The 24,382-nt window shown below is 37.6% G+C and overlaps 1 protein-coding gene across 1 annotated transcript; it reads left to right on the plus strand.

The window, feature by feature from the left end:
* The first annotated feature begins 3,359 nt into the window (after nt 1-3,359).
* On the plus strand, nt 3,360-5,959 carry LOC128033757 (uncharacterized). Its single transcript, XM_052621815.1, has 5 exons — nt 3,360-3,930; nt 4,266-4,464; nt 4,549-4,913; nt 5,550-5,602; nt 5,717-5,959. The coding sequence occupies exons 1-5, from the start codon at nt 3,360-3,362 to the stop codon at nt 5,957-5,959; spliced, it is 1,431 nt and encodes a 476-aa protein (XP_052477775.1).
* Nucleotides 5,960-24,382: the final 18,423 nt, after the last annotated feature.

Below are 24,382 nucleotides of genomic sequence, written 5' to 3' on the forward strand. Positions count from 1 at the left end.
CCAGAGAAGATGGTTGCTAACCAGCAAGGCTCATCGAAACCGGAATCGGGAACGAGGTAAAATACTGAGAAGCCTCAGTTCACTCCTATTCCAATGACAAATAAAGAGCTGTATCAGAAGTTATTTAATGCACATGTTGTTGCCCCTCGTTACCTGAGTCCTCTACAACCCCCGTATCTAAAATGGTATAACACGAATGCTCAGTGTGACTACCATGCGGGGATTTCAGGACACTCAATAGAAAATTGTACCGCTTTCAAGAAGGTTGTAGAAAGACTTATAAAATTGGGCGTGGTTAAATTTGATGATTCACCCAACACCGAGGGTCTATTGCCCAATCATGATGATAAATGAGTGAATATGTTAAGCGAGAGTACGGGGGAAGGAGTTAAGACTGACGTCGCTGAAGTAAGAACTCCATTGAAATGGGTATGGAAAGAGATGGCAAGAACTCCATTGAAATGGGTATGGAAAGAGATGGCAAAAAGAGGGTTAGTTATTTCAGATTTGGAGGAAGGGTATGGGATGGGAAATTATTTTGAATTCCACCGTAAAACAGGGCACGAAATTCAGGAATATGAAGGATTCAAGGTTTTGGTTCAAAGCATGATGGATAACAAGGAGATGAGGTTCTATGAGGATGCAGAAGAAAGGAGGAGCATATGCTCGACAGAGTCGAGAACAGGGACCCCGAAAATAAATCATCCTATAGTTATTATCTCACGCCCTAAGATTAATGAGGCTAGGGCTCAAGTAACACCAAAGATTGTAATCACGAAACCGTCATGTTTCATATATAAGGATGACAAAATGGTCCCATGGAATCACATTGCATGTCTCAGGAATGGAAGTTGAGGGCAATATGGTAAAAGAATACCAGGAAAGGGGTTCCTATACACGTAATGGAAAACGTTATGACACTCGAGCAGAACTGCCAAGAGAAGGGACTCCAATGGTGGAGTAGAGGAAATGGAAGGCAGTTGAATCTGAGCCATTGGTAAATGAACCAATAAAAGATGAGGAAGCAAAAGAGTTTTTGAAGTTTTTGAAACACAGTGAATACAGTGTTGTGGAGCAACTGCACAAACAACTGGCCCGCATTTCTGTATTAGCTTTGCTCTTAAGTTCAGAAGTACATCGAAATGCACTGATGAAAGTATTAAACGAAACATACGTGGCCGAGGACATCTCAGTCAATAAATTGGATCGTTTGGTCAACAATATAAGTGCTGACAATTTCATATTCTTCAATGATGACGAAATACAGTCTGGAGGTAGGGGTTCCACTAAGGCTCTACACATCACTGCCCGATGTCAGGGGGACACAATACCGGGGGTTTTGATTGATAATGAATCCGCATTGAACGTATTGCCTTTGTCCACTCTTAATCGATTACCTGTGGACAGTTCACATATGAAACCCTGCCAGAATATAGTAAGGGCATTTGATAGAACAGAAAGAAGAGTTGTAGGAAGAATTGAAACACCTTTAAGAATTGGCCCAATTACTTATGAGGTAGACTTTTTAGTAATGGATATTAAGCCTTCCTACAATTGTTTATTGGGGAGACCATTGATACACTCGGCTGGGGCAGTGCCTTCATCGTTACATCAGAAGGTGAAGTTAATATCAGAGGGTTGATTGGTGACAATAAATGCGGAGGAAGATATTATCGCAATGGTAACGGGTGATGCGCCTTATGTAGAGACCAATGATGATGCAGTGGAATGTTCTTTCCGGTCCTTAGAATTTGTGAACGCAATGTTTATGCTGAAGAAAATAGGATCCCGGTACCAAAGATATCCAAGACTACTGAAATGGGTTTGCAGTTGTTGGTAGGAAGAGGAGCTTCGCCAGGAAAAGGGTTGGGAAAGTACTTGCAAGGAAGGGTTAAAGCACCCACGCTGAAAGGGAAGTTCGATTGTTTTGGATTAGGTTACAAGCCAGATTTGAAACAAAGGAGAAAAAAAGTGGAGAAAAGGCAAGAGAGAAGAAGGGCACGACTAAGCGGAGAGGAAGTCAAGTGGGAGCCTTTGACCTTCCTTCACATATCTGAATCCTTTGTGTCAAGGGGATTTATTTATCCTGAGCAAGGGGTGTCCAGAAGTGAAGGCATTGAAGGAATGTTGGAGAAAGTTCATATCAATGCTATAGAGACAGCTGAAAGAAGGTCCTTGCTGGAGATCGGCCCATACGAACCTGGAAGTGAGCTAAACAATTGAACTACGGAAGAAATACTTGTAGTCTTTAGAGCACATGCAGAGTAATGTTCAAAACATTATTATTGTTTTTAGCCTAAGAATGACAAGAAATCCTTTGTGAAGTAGGCTTAAGTCTGAATATCTTTATCCTAATAAAATACATTTTTGCATTCATTTCGAGCAATTATTCTTTTATTCTTTCCAAGCAAGTAAATATCTTCCATTTGATTAATTGTTTTCCAAATATTTTTTTTATTTATAACCTAATCATACAAATAATTATTCATAAATTTATACTTTGCGTATGCTTTGGTGTATCCCTATAGGTCCTCAGATATCAATGACATGAGTGATGTTGTTTCAAACACGGAGTCTCTTTTTGAGCAAGACATGTGTTTGGAAGGATCTCATGACTTTGAAAATGATGAAGACTGTGGTGTATCTCCGGACTTGTTGAGAATGGTGGAGCAAGAGGATAAGCAGATCTTACCTCATAAGGAATCATTAGAAATTGTGAGCCTGGGGGAAGGGAAAGAGGTGAAAATCGAAACTGATATCACCGCGAAGATGAAATATGACCTCGTTGAGTTACTCCGAGAGTTCAAAGATGTTTTCGCATGGTCCTACTAGGGTATGCCGGGGCTAAATCTAGCATTGTGGTACATCGTTTACCTATAAAAGAGGATTGTAAACCAGTTCAGTAGAAGCTCAGAAGAATGAGCCTGATGTTGTGCTGAAAATAAAAGAGGAGGTCAAAAAGCAGTTTGATGCTGGGTTCTTACAGGAGGTTAAGTACTCAGAATGGGTAGCAAACATCATCTCTGTTCCTAAAAAGGATGTAAATGTATGGATGTGTGTGGATTACAGGGAATAAGGCGAGTTTAAAAGATAATTTTCCGCTGCCGCACATTGACACTTTGGTAGATAACACGGCTGGCTACTCATTATTTTCTTTCATGGATGGCTTTTCTAGATACAATCAAATAAAGATGCACCCGGAGGACATGAGGAAAACCACTTTCACTACCCTATAGGAAACATTTTGTTACAAAGTAATGCCCTTTGGATTGAAGAATGTAGGAGCAACGTATCAAAGGGCAATGGTCACCCTGTTTCATGACATGATGCACAAAGAAATTGAGATTTATGTTGATGATATGATTGAAAAATCTAGAACTGAAGAGGACCATCTCCGAGTCTTGAGGAAGTTGTTCTTAAGATTGAGAAAATTCCAGCTGAAACTCAACCCAGCAAAATGCATATTTGGAGCCAGATCAGGAAAGTTGTTAGGCTTCATAGTCAGTAAGAAATGGATTGAGATTGACCCGGATAAAGTCAAAGCAATACGAGATTTTCCTCCTCCAGGTACTCAGAAGGAGGTCCGAGGTTTCCTAGGAAGGTTGAACTACATTGCCCGGTTTATTTCGCAATTGACTGAGAAATACGATCCAGTGTTTCGCCTTCTGAAGACACATAATCCGAGAGAATGGGATGAGGAATGTCATAAAACTTTTGACAAAATAAAACAATACTTGGCTAATGCTCCAATACTATCACCGCTTAGTCCAGATAGACCATTGATATTATATCTAACGGTGTTTAACAATTCCACAGGATGCGTCTTGGGCCAACATGACGAAACAGGGAAGAAAGAGAGAGCAATATACTATCTCAGCAAGAAATTCACTGATTGTGAAATGAAGTACTCGTCCATTGAAAAGTTGTGTTGTGCTTTAATTTGGACAACTCGAAGATTAAGGCAATACATGTTGTATCGTACGACTTGGCTGATTTCAAAGTTAGATCCTTTAAAGTACATGATGGAATCAACTGATTTAAATGGGAGAATGGCTAGATGGCAAATTCTGCTTTCTGAATTTGACATAGTATATGTAAGTCAGAAGGCTAAAAAAGGAGGTGCAATAGCTGATTTTCTGAAGACTATGATCCTTTGAACTTTGATTTTCCAAATGAGGACTTATTGTATGTGGCAAACACTGAAGAAAACCCTCAAATAGACCACATCTGGAAGTTAAATTTCGATGGAGCTTCAAATGCTATAGGTAACGGAATTGGGGAAGTCTTGGTATCCCCAAATAGAGATCATTATCCTATCGCTAGCAAGTTGGACTTCGATTGCACAAATAACATGGCAGAATATGAAGCATGTATTATGGGTATTCGTGCGGCCATTGAACGTAAAATCAAAGTGCTTAAAGTGTATGGAGATTCCGCGTTGGTGATATACCAACTCAAAGGAGAGTGAGAAACCAAAGACCCTAAATTAATCAATTATAAAGAACTAGTTCTTGAATTGATTGACGAGTTTGATGACATCACCTTCAGTTATCTCCCACGAGAGGAAAACCAAATGGCTGATGCATTGGCTACTCTGGCTTCGATGATTCAGGTGAACAGACTTGAAGTAATGAAGCCTATTCAGATGAGTATCTATGAAACCCCAGCTCATTGCTACAATATTGAGGGGGAGGGAAAATACGATCACCATTGGTATCGGAGTATCCTACAGTATTTAAAGAATCGGGAGTACCCTAGCCAGGCAACAGAGAACGACAAAAGAACTTTGAGAAGAATAGCCATCGAATATGTCTTAGATGGAAAAGTGCTATACAAAAAAAGAAAAGATCAGGTACTGTTAACATGTGTGGATGCCATGGAAGCTAAGAAAATTCTGGAGGAAGTCTATAAGGGTATCTGGGGGACACATGCCAATGGCTTCACCATGGCCAGACAGATCATGAGATTTGGGTACTATTGGTCGACTATGGAAGGGGATTGCATTAATTACGCCAAGAAATGCCATAAATGTCAGATTTATGGAGGCAAGATGCATGCACCCCCTTCGCCACTTCATGTTATGACCTCACCATGGCCATTTTCCATGTGGGGTATGGATGTCATTGGGCCGATATCGCCGAAGGCTTCTAATGGGCATCGTTTCATCTTCGTAGTCATTGATTACTTTACCAAGTGGGTAGAATCTGCTTCTTACGCAAATGTCACGAAGTCAGCAGTTAGTAAATTCTTGAAAAAAGAGATTATTTGTCGATATGAAATGCTTGAGAGAATCATATCCGACAACGCGTTGAATTTGAACAATAACACAATAGCTGAGGTTTGCAGCCAATTTAAGATCAAACATCATAACTCATCACCATATCGTCCAAAAATGAATGGCGCAGTGGAGGTGGCCAATAAGAATATTAAAAGAATTGTAGGGAAAATGACTGAGACTTACAAAGATTGGCATGAGAAGTTATCATTTGCTCTCCTTGCCTATCGAACATCTGTTAGAACTTCTACTGGGGCAACACCTTTTTCTTTAGTTTACGGAATGGAGGCAGTATTACCCATCGAAGTTGAAATCCCCTCTCTACGGGTACTATCCGAACTCCAGTTGGACGAGGCCGAATGGGTCTAATCTCGTTATGATCAGCTGAACCTAATAGAGGAGAAAATGTTAAAAGCTATTCATCATGGGCAAATGTACCAGAAACGAATGATGCGAGCCTATAATAAAAAGGTTCGCCCCAGAGAATTTAGCGGAGGAGACTTGGTGCTAAAAAAAATTCTTCCTATGCAAAAGGACTTTAGAGGAAAATGGATGCCAAATTGGGAGGGTCCTTATGTCGTAAAGAAGGCCTTCACTGGTGGAGCTTTGATTCTAAGTGAGATAGATGGAAAAGACTTACCCAATCCCGTAAATTCAGACTCAGTCAAGAAATACTTCACTTGAAGAAAATGAACCAAAGTGAAAACCCGCAAAGGGCGCTTTGATCCAAAAAAAAGAGATGATAAAAATGGAGAGGCTAAGGGGAAAACCCGCAAAGGGCACCTTAGGCCAAAGGGGATTTGAGTTGAATACCCGAAAAGGGCGACTCAAATGTTTGGTCAGAATGGGGCATGAAGTGTTTAAGAGCAGCTTGTATCATGATCAGATCGGGGCGTGTGGCAATCTTGCTATGCCTGAATCAACAGGAAGGGATAGGCGACATCTTAGGGCATCGACAAAGCACTGAAGATCTCCTAAACACATGTCAAACTCAGAATGGCCTTTAGAAATTTTGTACAGAGAAGTTCAAGCTGCGATATCTGAGGAACTTAATTCTCCTATTATTGAATTTGTTAATTCTTGGAATATTTTTTTCTCTTTTCCAAGATATACATTCCCAATCAATTCCTTTACTATTTGTGATAACTTATGTGATAGCCCGAAATAGGGCCTAATCGGAATAGTGGTTTCGTAACCACAAATCCGAAGTGAAATAGTTTAATTTTATAAATTTTTATTAGTTACTGATTGATTGAAATATGGTGTGAAAATATGGATAGAAAATTTTAATGCTTTAGTGCTTAATTGAATTTTTAGGACTAAATTGAGAAAAATGCAAAGTGTGTCTAATTAGTGATTAAATGACTTAATTGAATTATTGCATGAAATTGGAAGTGTTTATGTGGCAATTAGACCATGAATTAGTGTTATGGACACAAAAGGGTATTTCTAGAAAATATCTAAGTAATGGGTCAAGGGCATTTTTGTCCAAATTGAATAAAAGACAAAATAAAGATGAAAACAAGTGTTCATCTTCTTAAAATCAGACGTTTGCTGCCAAAAAAATTCATGTCACCATAGCTAGGGTTCTTGAACTTCCTAAGCTCAATTGTAAGTGATTTCTTGCCCCGTTTTTGATTATTTTCGTATTTTTATGCTTATTGAAGCTTGAATTTCATGTTTCTACCATTTAATTTAAATGAAATTAAAGTTTAAAAATTGACCCATTCATGATATAATTGTAAATTGATTAGTGATGTTAGATAATGAATGTTTGAAGTGTTAATTACAAGTTTTACTAGATGAATTTTGATGAAAATGTTGAAAAGGGCTAAATTGTGAAAGATGGTAAAGTGTGCATAAAGTTGTGATTTTGTGAAATTGAGGGCTGTTATGAGCATGAAATATGATTTAGTGAAGTTTGAAATTTAAAATTTAGTGAATTTTATTTTTACGAGCTTAGGGACAAAAGTGGAATTTTTGAAAAGTTTCGGGGAAAAATGTAAATTTGCCAAAATGTTGTGTATGAATTGTATTTGAATGAAATGTTGATAAAATGTATTAAATTGTGTTAATATAGATCAAGAAAGAAGAAATAGTGGAAGTGATCGGGGAAAAGAGAAAGTTATCGACTAAATTACAAAAATAGTCGTTTTGCATCCGAGGTAAGTTATGTGTAAATAATAGTTATATTTTTATAAATTGTGAATCAATATTGAATGTGAAAGGAAAATTATTCATGAATTATTCAAGTGAAAAAGTGTTTAAAATAAAGTGTTAAGTGTAAATTCCGGTTGAACTTAGGAATAGAAGTGGATACAAGTGACATGTCACTAGAGACCGATGTTACAAGTTGTTACAATGAGTCCCGGTGCTGGGTGGTCTAGCATGTGTTGCGCACACCGACAGCTTGTGTGAGCAGGCCCGTGGACATTTCCAGTGTTATTGATCAGTGGTAGCTTCGGCTACATTTCAGTGGTAGCTTCGGCTACATTCGGTGGTAGCTTCGGCTACATATCAGTGGTAGCTTCGGCTACATATCAGTGTGGTACTTATGTGCTAAATCTCTACGTATCCGTGTATATTCCAAGTGTTCAACGGGATTAATAATGAATTAAAGTGAATATGAAATGAAGTGTGTATGCAGGTACAATTGAAAGAATGAGTATATGTGATAAAAGTGTGAAAATGTATATGCAAGTGATTTGGTAAGATTGTGCATTTGTAAGTGATTGAAATTGCTAAGAAATGTTTTGATTAGTTATATGTTAAAAGTGTTAATTGTTAAATGAGTACCTATTATTTACATGTAACTTACTAAGCTATTAGTAGCTTACACCTTTCTTCTTTTCCTTTGTTTTATAGTGATTTGAACTTGATCAAGTGGGGATCGTCGAGCTCGTATCACACTATCATAATCGCCTCGGTATTATGTGCTTTTCAAAACGTTTAAACTATGGCATGTATAGAGTCTTAATCATTTTGAGCATGTTCAAATGATATGGCTAATATTAGCTATTGAAGTAGCTAGTAAAAATTATGTTTTGGGTGTTATGTATGTTAAATAGTAACTAATTCAAAGAAGCAGTTTCTTTGACAGCAGCGGTGACGTGAATGTTAAAATTCACCATAAATAGTAGAAATGTAATTAGAGAGTGAATTATATATGGAATTAAAGATTATCAAGTCTATTTTTATATGAAAGAAATGGTGTAGGCAAAGGAATTCTGTATTTTGAGATGTTTGAATTTTAGTGAGATAGGTTCAGAATGGTTTTTGAAGTCCCCTGCTCTGACTTTGAAAAATCATTATAAATTGTACAGAAAGAATTATGGGTCATAATTTATATGTGTAGATTTCTTAGTGAGTCTATTTTCAAAAGAAACAAACGATAACCTTATATGAATTCTTTAAAATGAGATAATTTATTTTTAGTGCCAAGAGGTCAGATCTGTCGAGCTGTGAAACAGGGGATACTTTAATGAATAAACTGTACTAATTGGCCAAGTAAAAAATTCTAAAAATTTTATGATCAGTAGTAATATGAGTCTAGTTTCAGGGAAAATTTACGGATTTAAATTTTGATTCTCTTAGCTCGAGTTATAATTAAATTAGTGACAGTTGCACAGGTAGACAGTTTTGCTGTGAACAGTGAATTTAATTTTAAAAGCAAATTTTTATGCTCCGAATTGGTAAGTTAAATTGGATGACATCTCGTACTCGATTCCGGCAACGGTCTCGGGTAAGGGGTGTTACAACTTATTCAGAACCAAATTTATTCTTATTTATTGTTATTACCTTTTCTGCAAACATGTTGCATTAGAATAATGATTAATGGACTAATAAAACTTTCACAAAAGAAGTTTTGCATATTACTCTGAAAAGTTTCTAAATAATATAGGAGCCTGAAACAGGACTATTGTTTAGAACACACCCAAATTTAAAGATTGGAAATTTGAGAAAGAGGAGTCTAAATTTGGACTTTCTCTTTGGATTTTGTTGTCAAATGCATGACGAAGCTTAAGTAAACAAGCAAGCAATGATCACCAGGCAAGATGAAGAGGTTACTTCGAAAAAGTCTTCATCGACACATAAGTCCCTGGTGTGACACCTTGAAAATGGTGTAAGGAACCAGAACGTCTCAGATCCTATATCCTTGAATTGTGGGGATTGAGGAAAAAGCCACATATTTCTACCATTGGATTATAGTGGGAGAGTGGTGGTACAAGTTTTTTAGGGCCTCAACCGATTAAACTACAGGGTTCACCGTAGGGGCAATCTGACTAAGCGATGCTTTGAAGAAGCCAGTCAGGCGAGAAGGCGTTGTAGCACGTCGATGTCAAAGCCTTAATAAACTTCGAGTAATAACAACCTAAGCGGGATCATTTCCAAAAAATAAAATTCGGCATTCATGCAAACACCATTCACATGTCTAGTTAGGAGCATTTGATACATTTTGATCATGCCATCCTAATCATTAGGCATAATTAAGTTCATAAACGAATTATATAGGTCATGTTCCCCAGAGAACAAATCGATGAAATCCCAAGTCCTATGTCCTTGGGCAGTAGTGGAATAGGTTGGAAATTGCAGATCTTGTTTCCCTAAGCAGTAGCGGAGCAGATCTTAGACGGCAAATCTTATCTTCAAGATAGAGCAGATTGAAGCTAGAAATCTTATCTCCCTGAGATTACAGTGGAGCAGATTGAAGCTAGTAATCCTATCTCCCTGAGATTACAGTGGAACGGATTAAAATAAAGGATCTCATCTCTCTGAAGTTACAGTAGAGTAGATCACGTCAGATTGAAGCCAAAAATCTTATCTTCCTGAGATTACAGCGGAGCAGATTAAAGCTAGTAATCCTATCTCCCTGAGATTACAGTGGAGCGGACTAAAATAAAGGATCTTATCTCTCTGAAGTTACAGCAGAGTAGATCGCATCAGATTGAAGCCAGAAATCTTATCTCCCTGAGATTACAGCGAAGCAGATGGAAGCTAATAATCTTATCTCCCTGAGATTACAGTAGAGCGGATTAAAATAAAGAATCTTATCTCTCTGAAGTTACAGCAGAGTAGATCGCATCAGGTCTTATCTCCCTGAGATTACAGTGGAATAGACCGAAGAATTACACATCTTATTTCCCAGGCGATGTAGTGGAATAGATTGAAGCTTAGACAGCGAATCTTGCTTCCTCAACATCACGGTTAAACAAATTTAATAGGATGGAATGGAGCCACTTGAAGAAGAAGAGCACCAAGGTCCAAGCACGACCGGGCAAAATTGGTCCTCTTTAGTCTTTGCTCTATTCTCGTTACACGACAATAAGCAAAGAGGGGCAGCTTAATACCTATTTTTACCCAGCCCCTAAACTAATTATAAAAACAAAATTAAATGTCCAAACAAACAGTCCATGCGGCCCAATTACAAAATAAACTAAATACCCAAAATAAAAACAAGCCTAGCTAAACCCAAATACGTCAGACCCAACTAATTAATTACGGGCCCAAATCCAATTTATTCCAGGCCCCAAATCTGCCAAAACACTAGCAAGACCGGCCTCAGTAACAAGCATGACCACACGACTTCCAAATACCACCCTCTGCGTTTCCCCACCACGCACACCTCCGACGTGTGCACGTTCAAGACCTCCAGACACGCCACGTCCCTCGCCGTACGCCGTACCTGCAAATAGAGACAAACCGTGCAGTAGAAAAGAAAACAATTGTATTTTCAATGTTTGATTTTTTTCCCTCGGCCTATAAAACAAGAGGCGAGAATTTTGTAAGTTTTTTACGGACATACATCAAAAAATCAATAGAAAAGATAATACAACAACAAAAAAATCAAGGGTTTTTGGGAAGGTGATCTTTTTCTGTCTATTTCAGTCTTTTTTTATTACTGTTTTCTTTATTATTTTTTTAATCATGTACAAGGGGGTATTACCTGGTAGCGCTTCCAGATCCGCGTGAGGAGGAACTAAAAAGCCCCTAGGGGTGCAGCTCCGACTGCCATTGACGGAGAAACTACGGCGAAGATCGGCGGAGCCTCGGACGGCGCTGAAGGCTAGGGTCGAAACCCTGGCAGAGGAAACAAGAGGATTTAAAAAAAAATAGACGGCTAATGTTTTTTTTGTTAGAATTTTCAGTTTAAATAATAGTACCACATGACGCCGTTTTAGGCTAGGGTTCCTAGCATCCAAACGACGCTGTTTAGGCAACGACCCGAGGACCCGACCCAGTTGCGGCTGGATCCCCGCGTTTTGGTAGGGGAGGGATATTTGCGTGCCAAATCCTTCCCATTTTGCGATGTGTTTCAATTTGATCCTTTTAATTTATTTAATTTTTGGGCAGCACAATTTGTTGTTGTTTCCAATTTGGCCCAAGTTGAGCACTGCGTTTTGGAGGGACGGGGATTATTCCCCACTTGGTCCCCCAAGTTATTCGCAGGTTGCATTCGGCCCCTTCCCTCTGCTTTGTTTTATTTTCGTTTATCCCTTTTAATTCCGTTTTTATTTTAATTTAATCCATAATTTTAATTTATTCATTTTCTAAGAATTTTATTTCGATTTTGCTGTCTTTAGTAAATACATTTACTTACAAACCTAGTATTATTTTGATATTAAAGTTTTAATATAGTTTAAGTTTCATCATTAGAATTATTTAGTAACATAACATACTATTATTTTCAACTAGTACTAAATAAATCTAGCATATAAATACTATTATAAAACTTTCTTTTCATTTCGCATTTAATGGTTTATTAAAATCAACATATGTTTTTGTTCCTTTTCATGAAATATTTACTTAAAAATTCATTTATATATTGTTATATTAATTTCTAACCTTTTGATACCTTTCAATGTTCATTTTGTTTTTTCGAAAACTTGTCATATTTTATTATGTTATTTCGCTTAGCTCTTCTTTCAAAATAGATGATTAATTGATTGATTATTGAATGTTGATATTTGCGTTCGCATGTTGTGTGATGGATATAATTGCCCGTATATGTATTGTGTTATTTATTATAGTTTGTTGTTTATGGATGATTGTTTGGCATATATTTTAGCTCATTAATTATAGTTTCGTATTGTATATTAATATCCTTTCGTTTTAATCTAAAATATTTAGTTCCATTAAAGTATTAAAACCTTTTTACGAAAGTTTTCAAAAATAACGCAATACTCGACATTTGGGATTTTCAAAAGGATTGAGCCCTAACTTATTGGGTTCCAATTCTTCAATCGAAACAAAAACTCATTCTCGGGAATTTGATACGACGTGTCCTAATGTATTGGATACGACATGTCATCGTCTCGAAATGAAGATTTAAAAAATAAGGGTTGTGTTCAATGCTAGGAATGTTGAGGAATTATGCCCTAACGTATTGAGTTTGAATTCTTCATCTGACTTCAACCAATGGATTAGCCCCTTTTTAAACCTCAAGAATTTTGAAAAATCAAAGACAAGCTCGTTCTCTAGGACTAAAAATGTCATGTCCTAATGTATTGGGTATGACATTTTATTACTTTGAGACGAGATGGTCTCTAATGTTTACCTTGATTTATCCTAGCATCTTTCGTAAAATTTGTAAAAAAAAAGGAAGGATCGTATTTAAAAGTTTTTTTTCCAAAATTTCGATGTTAAGACATTAAACAATCAATTTGGTACCAATTTTGGACGTCACAAGGGTGCTAATCCTTCCTCGTGCGTAATCGACTCCCGAACCTGTTTTCTCCAAATTCGCAGACCTAAAATTATTTTCAAGGTGATCCGATCACACCATAATAAAAGATCGGTGGCGACTCCCATTTTCCTTTTTTAAAGTCGATCCCTATTTTTATTTTTGAAAAAAATGGTTTCGACAATGCTTACATAAAAACATGAAGCCATTCCTTAAGATCTAGGCAAAAAAATTAGACTAATGCCGAAAGAGTTCGAAGACATATGACTTCCTGCTCTTTGGGCACTTCTCGGAAGATAGTAGCCATATTTTGCGAGGATGCTTCATGGCTGTCTTTGCCTGGATATTAAGGAATGGCTTCATATAATTTATGTAGACCAAATCATTTTGCTATTGATACTGTCGATTAGGACATCCTTTTTGGAGTAATATGCTGGAATCTATGGTTGCGGAGGAATAATCTTGTCTTAAATGACAATTTTGTAGAAATAGTGTTTACTTGGCAGAAGTTTTAGGATGCGCTCTGAGATTATTTATACTTTGCAAATGTCTATGGCCTTTTGCAGTTCCAACATTGTTAGGGAATGGCGAACAGTATCCTAGTGTCACGGGCCACAGTTCAAAGCCCGTGACCATCGTACCAAATGCATCCAATTGGGGTCTATTACTCAGATGGGGATCATTTGACCCGCGAGAACTGTCCCGATTCAAAGAGATATTGGAGAAGCCTGTCAGATTGAAGCCTGGTTGGCCCGATAACGAAGAGATGACAACTTAGGCTAATATGGTAACTAATCTTAGAAGATAGAGGGAATCATATCTTGTAAAGATTAGATTAGATTAGATTTGATATGACATATCTTGTAAATCCGTAAAATAAAGGGATATGGTTAATCTTGTCCGTTGATTAATTGTATCTTGACTGTCGGTTTTAGGGGAGCTCAACTATAAATAGAGAGCCTCCCCCTCAGTTTTACTCACTCCATTCATTGTTTCATTATTCTTTGTGAATAAGAGAGTAGAGAGCATTTACTCAAACACTTTGCGAGCGTTTTTCTGTTGTTCTATGTTGTTCTTCTTTCGGCATAAATCGCTCCCGCTCTTCAATTTGGTGCCTTGGAGGAGTTCTTATGGAATCCTCACTTGAGTTAAGGTTGAATTAGGCGAGTTTGGATGAACGGATCGCCTAAGGCCGCACGGATCACAAGAGAAAACTCTAGCCCCGTGACACTAGAGGCCTCCACCAAATGATACTTGGAAAGTAAGCACTGATGGCGGTTTATCTACTTCAGGTAGTGCTATAAGAGATTTGACTGGCAGATGGCTAAGGTACCTTGGTTGTCGAAAGGTGATTTTAGAAATGGATAGCCAAGCTGCTAGGCAGCAAATCAATGGCTTGGATAATGCGTAAGAATCTTCTGCTATTGTTGGTGGTACTAAGGACCTGCTGAAAAAGAATTAGGATATGTGATTCACTTATAAGCGATCACCAATTCTTCTTTAATTGTAAATTAATTGTAGTAATCGTCTAACGAGTAATTCATACCAAAAGAATAATCCCAAAAAAAATATTTTCACAATTTAATTTGTCAGTTGCCTTGCGAATTAGAAGAACCCAACTCAAATAAGGGCTAAAAACAATACTATAAGATAATCCTATCTATCTTTCGAACCAGAGAAAAAACGAATATACAAATAAAAAGAATTAAATATGATTTCGGATCTCACAACTCAACATTAAGATTTAATCGACCTTTGGCTAGGATATAATTTAGTTAATCGTCATTGTAATACCAATTATTTGCCCTGCCCAATCAATAATAAAATACAATAGCAGGCCCAATAAAATTAAAACTCAATAGCCAATTTCAACCCTAGTCCAACAGAAAATGGCCCAAAACACCAGCAAGAAGCCTAGGCGCAGCAGCTCCCACACGCACGCCGCAACAGCGCTCGCACACCGTGTTTGTCGCTCCGCGCCCGTCGCGCGCACTCCACGGTCACCAAACCTGCGAAAAAGGGGGACACAAGCACAGCAAATAACAGAAAGAAGTGGGGTTTTTGATTTTTTTTCAGATTTTTAGTTTTAATCGGCTATATAAAGCCGATGAAAGTCTGTAACAAAGGGGGGGGAGACAGGAAAAAAGGGAGAAAAAGGAGATTGTATTGAAAAATATTAAGAAATACGAAAACAAGATTCAAGGAATCCCGAAGGTTTTGTTCATTTTTTGAGACTTCTTCTTTCTTTTTCTATTTCTATTTTATGTTTTTGTTCTTTTTAAAAATAATAATAAAGGAAGAAGGAGGAGTTGCTTACCTTTCGATCGGCGGTGTCATTGTACGGTGGGGAAAGCATGAAGGCGGCAGCATTGAGCAGTTTAGGCTTTTTGCTGATCTGTTTTAGGATAGGTTAAATGCTAATTTTTGGGGTTTTGGTGGTGTATTTGGAGGCTTGTAAACGGTGCCATATTGGTGACCCAATAGCCCGTGTGACCCGGCTCAAAAACCCGATCAAACCCGCATGTTTTATCCCAATGGGATATTTTCACTTTTGATCCTCTTGATTTGTTTTATTGCTTTAATTTGTTTCTAAAATTTTCTGAATTTGCCCCACTTTTTTCCATTTTAGTTCAATTGAGTCCATTTTTTTTCAGTTATTTTTATTATTATTTTTTATGCTATTATCATTGTACCATTATTTATTATTATTATATTATTTACTATCATTTTTATAATTATTTCTAAACGTATATACGCATTTTTATATAGTATATATACATATTTCTTTATATAAAATATATATGTTCATAAGCTTTAAAACATGCATGCATATATTTATTCGTGCGTTTTTTTATATGTTTTGTTTTTTTAACCTTCACATACATTATATTTTATACATACATACTTTTTATATTTTTTATTTTACTTTCTTAATTTTTATAGACTTTATACTTTATATATATATACATATACGTCGTATAACATGTACACGTTTTAATATATTTATGTACACGTTTAAAAATCATTTTAAACGTTTTTTATTTACATATTCTATTATTTTATATATATATTGTACATATATAAGTATTTAAATATATACATATACGTATTTACATGATTTTCCAATACATACATGTCTGCTTATACACTTTTTTATTTCGTAAATATAAACACATGCATATTTTATACTTTTATTTTTATTTTTACGATTTTTATATGCGATATACCTACATTCTTTTTAAGTTTGGTTTTACGTATTTCATTCTTTTGTGTGTACTAATATGTCTTGTTTATATAGGCGTATACATATGTGCAAATTTACTTGTATATTGTATTTGTATGTATATATTTGTAAATATTTATCCGTATATGTTTTAAATTAAAGTATTTGTATCATATTGTACATTAATTTTTTTAACATACCCTTTTTGAAAATATAATTTGGTTTTAACCATACATCAAAGTTATTTTCTTGATTCAAATGTTTTTTTTGAATAAAAGCAATATTCGAAGTTTGGGATTTTCGAGGGAAATTGAGCCCTAACGTATTGGGTTCTGATTTTCTTTGTCAATCTTAAATAGCCGAGAATATTCTTTATTCAAAATGCATGAGTATAAAAATCATTTTTGGGAACTTAACTTGTCGTGTCCTAACATATTGGGTGTGGCATGTTACTTTCTCAAAATGAAGATTTTCGCATAAAATAAAGTGATATTCAAAGTTCGGGGATTATGAGGAATTGTACCCTAATGTATTGGGACTCGATTTCTTTACATGACTTGAACGATTGACTATCTTTTTCAAATTTCATCATTTGAGTTGATTTTAAAATCTTTAAAACTTTCGACACTAAGACATCAAATAATCAATTTGGTACCGATTTTGGGCGATACGAGGGTGCTAACCCTTCCTCATACGTAACTGACTCCCGAACTCGTTTTCTCGAAAATTCGTAGACCAAAATAATTTTTAAGGTGAGCAGATCACACCTTAATAAAAGATCGGTGGCGACTTCAGTTTTTGTTTTTAAAGTCGACAACTAAAATTTTTGTTTATAAAAAACGGTTTCGACAGCTTGGCGACTCCGCTGGGGACCCTAGAGAGTCGAGCCATGAATTGATTATGTTTTGTCTTTGTGTCGAAAATAAAAAATTTTTAAAAAAAACTCATGAGTTCCCTTCGCACTTATTGATGTTTTATCATGGTATTTTGGCAAATTTGCATTTGCATTTTGCATTTCACCGTTTAAGTGGGAGCGAGAAACTAGTCCTTCATGAGGTTTTCACCTCCGTGCAGGGTAGTGGGCCGCTTCCGGGATACATCCGTACCTATGTCTTCGTGAGATTTTCATCTCCGTGCAGCCATAGGGAAATGTATCCCCCTGAACTGAACTCGATCCACATGAGCCTATAATGGGTGAGGATCGAGGAATCTGCTAGTTCGGGTACCCTTACTTTAGAAGCCAAACCGCATATAGTGAACCTTAGGAGCTTACCCTAGGTAGAATTACTCTAAACCTTAGTAGATACCTGACTAGGAGTTTTTATTATTTCTTGATTGTATTGGATTTAACGTTTATACCCGATACTAACCCGTTTTGTTTTGTTCTGGTTATGATTGCATTGCATTTGCATTGTAGAAAAGAAATGTTGATTCAAGTTTGATTACTAACTTAGAAAGCCTATCATAAGAAAGCGGGTTTCTTGATAAAATGGAAAATAGTACGGCAGCCTGAATATATTCCGAGAAATACAAGAAGGGCGATGGAAGAATTCGTGACTTTACTTTGGGGCCCGAGGATTCAAGATGATTTGTCTAAGAGCTTTCAACATTCCAAATTTCTTAAAGAAGCTAATGAGTATTGCGAGGATAGGCAGACAACGGATTGCGACCAGAATCAAGCAGAAGGAGCTAGCAGTGACATCCATTGGAAGTTCGCGAGGTTTATCTTAACATCCGGATGAAAAAGGAAAAGATGTTTTTGTTTCGAGTATGAGGGCAAAGCCGTATATATATTCGCTTTATGTAAAGAAATTTGTCCTCTAGTAAGGTTTTCTAAATGGAATTGAATCAGAATCAACGTCTCTTTATGCATTCATTTCATGCATTCGCATTTCATTACATCATATGCATCAAAGATTATTCAAAGATCCTAATTAACTAAAATCATTGCTCAGTTAACCTGGAAACCAACCAACCAACCCAACACTGATACGGCACTCAAGCAAAGATAAAAGACATGGATCAGAGATTAGAAAAGCTCGAACAGTACCAGAAGGAGATGCAAGACCAGCTTCAGCTACAAATGCAGGAGCGGTTAGACAAGATGAAGCAAGAAATGTCTGAGAAGATGCGAGAATCTCAAGAGGATATAGTGGCAAAGTTAACCCGACTGATAACAAAGGGAAGTGACAAAGGAAAGGGCCCCATGGCAGATGCCGATGAGGGAAATGATGATGAATCCTTCTATCCTCCAGGTTTCACCCCTCCACATGAGCGAGCTCAAGCTGAATACCCGCGCAAATCTACTGTTACCATCATGCCTCAGCAATTTCGAGCTGGTATTTCGAACCTCCAAACTGGGCCGGGTTTTAATCCCGAAAACAACCCTGTGAACCCTGCCATTCCGGACTTTGACGAAGTGGCTGAGAAAGAAAGAATAAAGGTGGAATTACCGAAACAGTTAGAGGATCGATGCAAGTGGCTCGAGGAGAAGTTCAAAGCGATGGAAGTCACTGAAAGTTATCGAGGCATTGACGCAAAAGAGCTGAGTTTAGTACCAGATTTAGTACTTCCTCATAAGTTTAAGATGCCTGAATTTGAAAAGTACAACGGGACAAGCTGCCCAGAAGCTCACATCACCATGTTCTGCAGGCGAATGGCAGGACATGTTAACAACGACCAACTCTTGATACATTGTTTCCAAGACAGCCTTGCAGGGGCAGCATCTAAGTGGTACAATCAGCTGAACCGTACCACGATTGGTTCATGGAGGGACTTGGCACAAACATTCATGAAACAGTATAGTCATGTGATGGACATAACTCATGATAGAATCACCCTTCAAAATATGGAGAAGAAGCCAAGTGAAAGCTTCAGGCAATATGCACAAAGATGGAGGGAAGTCGTAGTCCAAGTCCAGCCACCGCTCTTGGAGAAAGAAATGACCATGCTATTTATTAACACACTGAAGACACCGTTCATTATGCATATGTTAGGGAGCGCTACAAAAAGCTTTTCTGACATAGTTATGAACGGTGAAATGGTCGAAAATGCTATAAGGAGCTGGAAAATCGATGCAAAAGAGAGTAACAAGAGGTCAGTCCCAAGGAGAAGAGAAAATGAGGTGAGCAACATAGGTTATTCTAAATCAGTTGCTGTAAGTCATCCAAGAAAGGGGGTTGCTAGTCAACAAAGTTCAATGAGACAGGAATCTGGAGTGAAACCAGGTACTGAGAGGCCCCGATTCACGCCAATTCCAGTACCATATAGGAAACTGTATCAAAATCTGTTTGATGCCCATGTTTTTTCCCCTTTTCTTGTGAAGCCTCTACAACCTCCGTATCCCAAATGGTATGATGCGAACGCGCAATATGAATACCATGCGAGAATTACGGGACACTCGATTGAGAATTGCACTGCCTTCAAGAAGCAAGTTGAAAGACTCATCGACATGGGTGTTGTCAAGTTTGGTGACTCATCAAGTGCAGAAAATTCATTACCCAATCATGATTGATAATGGAGGGAATACAATGCTTTCTGGTCAGATATTCGCCTGGGAGGTGTTAAAAATAATGGGACTGCAGAGGAAACCCCTATATTATTTAGAGTCTGTTAGAGTAATGTTCAGAACACATTTGTTGCTTTTAGCCTAGAAGCAATAAGAACTCCTTTGTGAAATAGGCTCATGTCTGAACATTATTATTTTTAATGAATACATTATTGCAATCATCTTTGAGCAAATGTTCTTTCAGTCTTTACGTTTTCTTCATTCAGTTGGATTTCTCCTGCCAAATCATTCATTCGTTCATTCATATTATTCATACATTCATTTTTATATTTTTTGGTACCCACTATGGGTCCCCAAATATCAATGACATGAATGACACTGTTACAGATTTAGAATCTCCTTTTGAGTGAGACATGTGTTTAGAGGGATCTCACAACTTTGAAGATAACATGGATTGTAGCTTATTTATGGACTTATTAAGGATAGTAGAGCAGGAAGAAAATTTTACCTCATGAGGAGACAATAGAAACTGTGACCTTGAGGGAACATGCATGACCGAAAAAGTAATACGTTGTTGGGTTACTTCAAGCATTCAAAGATGCCTTCGCATGGTGATACCAGGGTGTACCCGGTTTAAGCGCCGTCATTGTAATCTGAACAACAGCACGATATCAGAAATTTGCAGTATGTTCAAGGTGAATATCATGAATGGTGCAATGAAAACTCTACCGGGGCAATGCCACTCTTTCCAGTTTATCACGTTTTTTTTTTAAGTTAAAATTCTTTCTCTTCGAGTTTTGGCTGAGCTGAAGTAGGATGAAGATCCAATCCCGATACGACTAGTTAAACCTAGTTGAAGAAAAAGGCTAGAAACTATTCATCAAGGTCAGATATACCAAGAAATGAATGATGCAAGCCTATAGCAAAATGTTTGTCCCAGAGAATTCCACGATGGCGACCTAATACTGAAGAAGCTCCTCACTCTACAAAAAATATAACGGATGCCAAATTGGGAAGAACCTTATGTTATAGAGAAGGTCTTTTCCAAAGGAGCTTTAATTTTGAGTAAGATGGATGATAAACCTGCAAAGTCCTATAAACTCAGATTCAGTCAGGAAATACTTTGCTTAAAGAAGGAGAGGACCAAGGTAAAGACCCGCAAATGGCAGTTTGAGTCCCCAAAAAAAAAGAGAAAAAAGAAAAAAGAAGTGATGAAAATGAAAATGAAAATGAAAAAGTAAAAATGGAGAGGTTAAGGTGAAAACTCGCAAAGGGCGCCTTAGACCAAAGGGGATTTGAGTTGAAAACCTGAAAAGGGCGGCTCAAATATTGATCAGAATGGGGCATGAAGTAATCAGAGCAGCTCAAATACTGATCAGAATGGGATATGCAGTGGTCTTGCTATACCAGAATCAGCAGGAAAGGGTATGCGACATCTTGGGGCATCGATAGAGTATGGTAGATCTCCTAAACACATGTCAAACCCAGAAAGGTCTTCAGCAAGTTTGTACAGAGAAGTTCAAGTTACGATATCTGGGGGCATCTAATCCTTATACCATTTTTGTTATTCTTGGAGCACTTCATTCATTTCCAAGATACACATTTCTAAATCCATTTCTTTGTCATTTATCTTTATTATCTTTGACAACTTATTCATTTCAAGCTATGCTCAGAACCAACTCTATTCTTATCCATAATCTTTTTTGCAAGCATGTTGCATTAGAATAATGATTAATGGACTAATAAAACTTTCACAAGGGAAGTTTTGCATATTACTCTAGAAGTTTCTGAATAATATAGGAACCTCAAACAGGACTATTGTTTAGAATGCACTAGGTTGGAAATCTGATAAAGAAGAGTCTAAATTAAGACTATCCCTTTGAATTTTCTTGTCCAACAAATGGCAAGATGTCGTGTTGGTGACAAAGCTTCAATGAACAAGCAAGCAATGATCACCGAATAATAAGAAGAAGTTGTTCTTGGAGAAGATTTCTTCATTTGTACATGAGCATTTGGTATAGCACCCTGGGAATGGTGTAAGAGACCAAAAAGTTTCACATCCTATATCCTCGAATTGTGATAGCAGAGGTTTGAAAAAGGTCAAATCTTTCTACTCTTGGGTTACAACGAGAGAAAAATGGTACAAATTTTTGCATCCCAGTAGATTAAACCTTAAAGGTTACAGTGGGGCAATCTGACTAAGTGTTTCTTTGGAGACACCAGCTGAACAAAAATGTGTTATAACACATTAAGCGATAAGACCTTAATAAACTTGGAGTAATGATAACTCAAGCGTTAAAATATCATTTTAATGACATTCTGCATTCATTCAAATGTCATTCATACATGCCTAGTTAGGAGCATTTGATTCATTTTGATCATGCCATCCTAATAATTAGATATAATTAAGTTCATTATACAGGTCATGTTCCCCAGAGAACAGATCAGTGATGATAACAGATTTTGCCTTCCTGCATCGACAGTGAAGCAGATCGAAGACACCAACCTCGCCTCCCTCGGAGACAGTGGAGCAGGTTGAATATAGCAGATCTTGCCTTCCTGCATAGACAGTAGAGCAGATCAAAGATGGCGAATTTTACCTCCCTGAGGTTGCAGTGGAGTACATTGAAGCCAGTAATTCTATCTCCCTGAGCAGCAGTGGAACAGATTGAAGCCACAACGGCGGACCTGATTTCCCTGATATTGCAATTAAAAAGATTGAAGCCACAACGGCAGATCTTAATTCCTTAGCAGTGCAGTGAAACAGATTGAAGCCATAACGGCGGACCTGATTTTCCTGATATTGCAATTAAAAAGATTGAAGCCACAACGGCGGATCTTACTTCCTTAGCAGTGCAGTGGAACAGATTGAAGCTACGATGGCGGATCTGGTTTCCCTGATATTGCAATTAAAAATATTGAAGCCACAACGGCGGATCTTACTTCCTTAGCAGTGCAGTGGAACAGATTGAAGCTACGACGGCGGATCTGGTTTCCCTGATATTGCAATTAAAAAGATTGAAGCCACAACGGCGGATCTTAATTCCTTAGCAGTGCAGTGGAACAGATTAAAGCTACGACGGCGGATCTAGTTTCCCTGATATTGTAATTAAAAAGATTGAAGCCACAATGGCGGATCTTACTTCCTTAGCAGTGCAGTGGAACAGATTGAAGCTACGACGGCGGATCTAGTTTCCCTGATATTACAATTAAAAAGATTGAAGCCACAACGGCGGATCTTACTTCCCTGACAATGCGGTGGAATAGATTGAAGCTACGACGGCGGATCTGGTTTCCCTGACATTTCAGTTGAACAAATTGAAGTTTACAGATCTTATCTCCCTAAACAGTAGTGGAGCAGATCGAAGATGGCGGATTTTACCTCCCTGAGGTTACAGTGGAGTACATAGAAGCCAGTAATTCTATCTCCCTGGGTAGCAGTGGAATAGATTGAAAATTACAGATCTTATCTCCCTAAGCAGTAGTGGAACAGATAGAAGATGGCAGATTTTACCTCCCTGAAGTTGCATTGGAGCAGATTAAAGTCAATAATCCTATCTCCTTGAAGTTGCAATGGAGTGGATTAAAACCACAGATCTCATCTCTTTGAAGTTGCAGCAGAGCAGATCGCATCAAATTTATTTTGTAGCAGAACAAGTTGAAGCTATAAGTCTTATCTTCTTGAAGTTGCAGTGGAGCAGATTAAAGATAGCAAATTTTGTTCTTGTGAGAAGCTACAATGTACGAATCCTATATCTCTGACATTGCAGTGGAGTAGATTGAAACACCAGTTCCTATACCTCTGAAGATGCAGTAGGAAGGAACGAGGCTACTAATGCTAAGGTCCATACGGCCAGGCAAAAATTGGTCTTTTTAAGTCTTTGCTCCATTCTCGTCACACGATAACGAGCAAAGAGGGGCAGCTGTAATACCAATTATTTGCCCTGCCCAATCAATAATAAAATACAATAGCAGGCCCAATAAAATTAAAACTCAATAGCCAATTTCAACCCTAGTCCAACAGAAAATGGCCCAAAACACCAGCAAGAAGCCTAGGCGCAGCAGCTCCCACACGCACGCCGCAACAGCGCCCGCACACCGTGTTTGTCGCTCCGCGCCCATCGCGCGCACTCCACGGTCACCAAACCTGCGAAAAAGGGGGACACAAGCACAACAAATAACAAAAAGAAGTGGGGTTTTTGATTTTTTTTTAGATTTTTAGTTTTAATCGGCTATATAAAGCCGATGAAAGTCTGTAACAAAGGGGGGGGAGACAGGAAAAAAGGGAGAAAAAGGAGATTGTATTGAAAAATATTAAGAAATATGAAAACAAGATTCAAGGAATCCCGAAGGTTTTGTTCATTTTTTGAGACTTCTTCTTTCTTTTTCTATTTCTATTTTATGTTTTTGTTCTTTTTAAAAATAATAATAAAAGAAGAAGGAGGAGCTGCTTACCTTTCGATCGGCGGTGTCATTGTACGGTGGGGAAAGCATGAAGGCGGCAGCATTGAGCAGTTTAGGCTTTTTGCTGATCTGTTTTAGGATAGGTTAAATGCTAATTTTTGGGGTTTTGGTGGTGTATTTGGAGGCTTGTAAACGGTGTCATATTGGTGACCCAATAGCCCGTGTGACCCGGCTTAAAAACCCGATCAAACCCGCATGTTTTATCCCAATGGGATATTTTCAATTTTGATC

Source organism: Gossypium raimondii, chromosome 2 (assembly GCF_025698545.1).
Source record: "Gossypium raimondii isolate GPD5lz chromosome 2, ASM2569854v1, whole genome shotgun sequence".
NCBI classification, from domain to species: domain Eukaryota; kingdom Viridiplantae; phylum Streptophyta; class Magnoliopsida; order Malvales; family Malvaceae; genus Gossypium; species Gossypium raimondii.

Bases quoted from the DNA above. Each gene is read 5' to 3' on its own strand.
- LOC128033757 (XM_052621815.1), top strand. From the start codon at position 3,360: ATGATTGAAAAATCTAGAACTGAAGAGGACCATCTCCGAGTCTTGAGG. The intron at 4,465-4,548 runs GTGAGAAACCAA...CATCACCTTCAG, and splicing joins ATATACCAACTCAAAGGAGA to TTATCTCCCACGAGAGGAAA. The intron at 5,603-5,716 runs GTACTATCCGAA...CAAATGTACCAG, and splicing joins TTGAAATCCCCTCTCTACGG to AAACGAATGATGCGAGCCTA.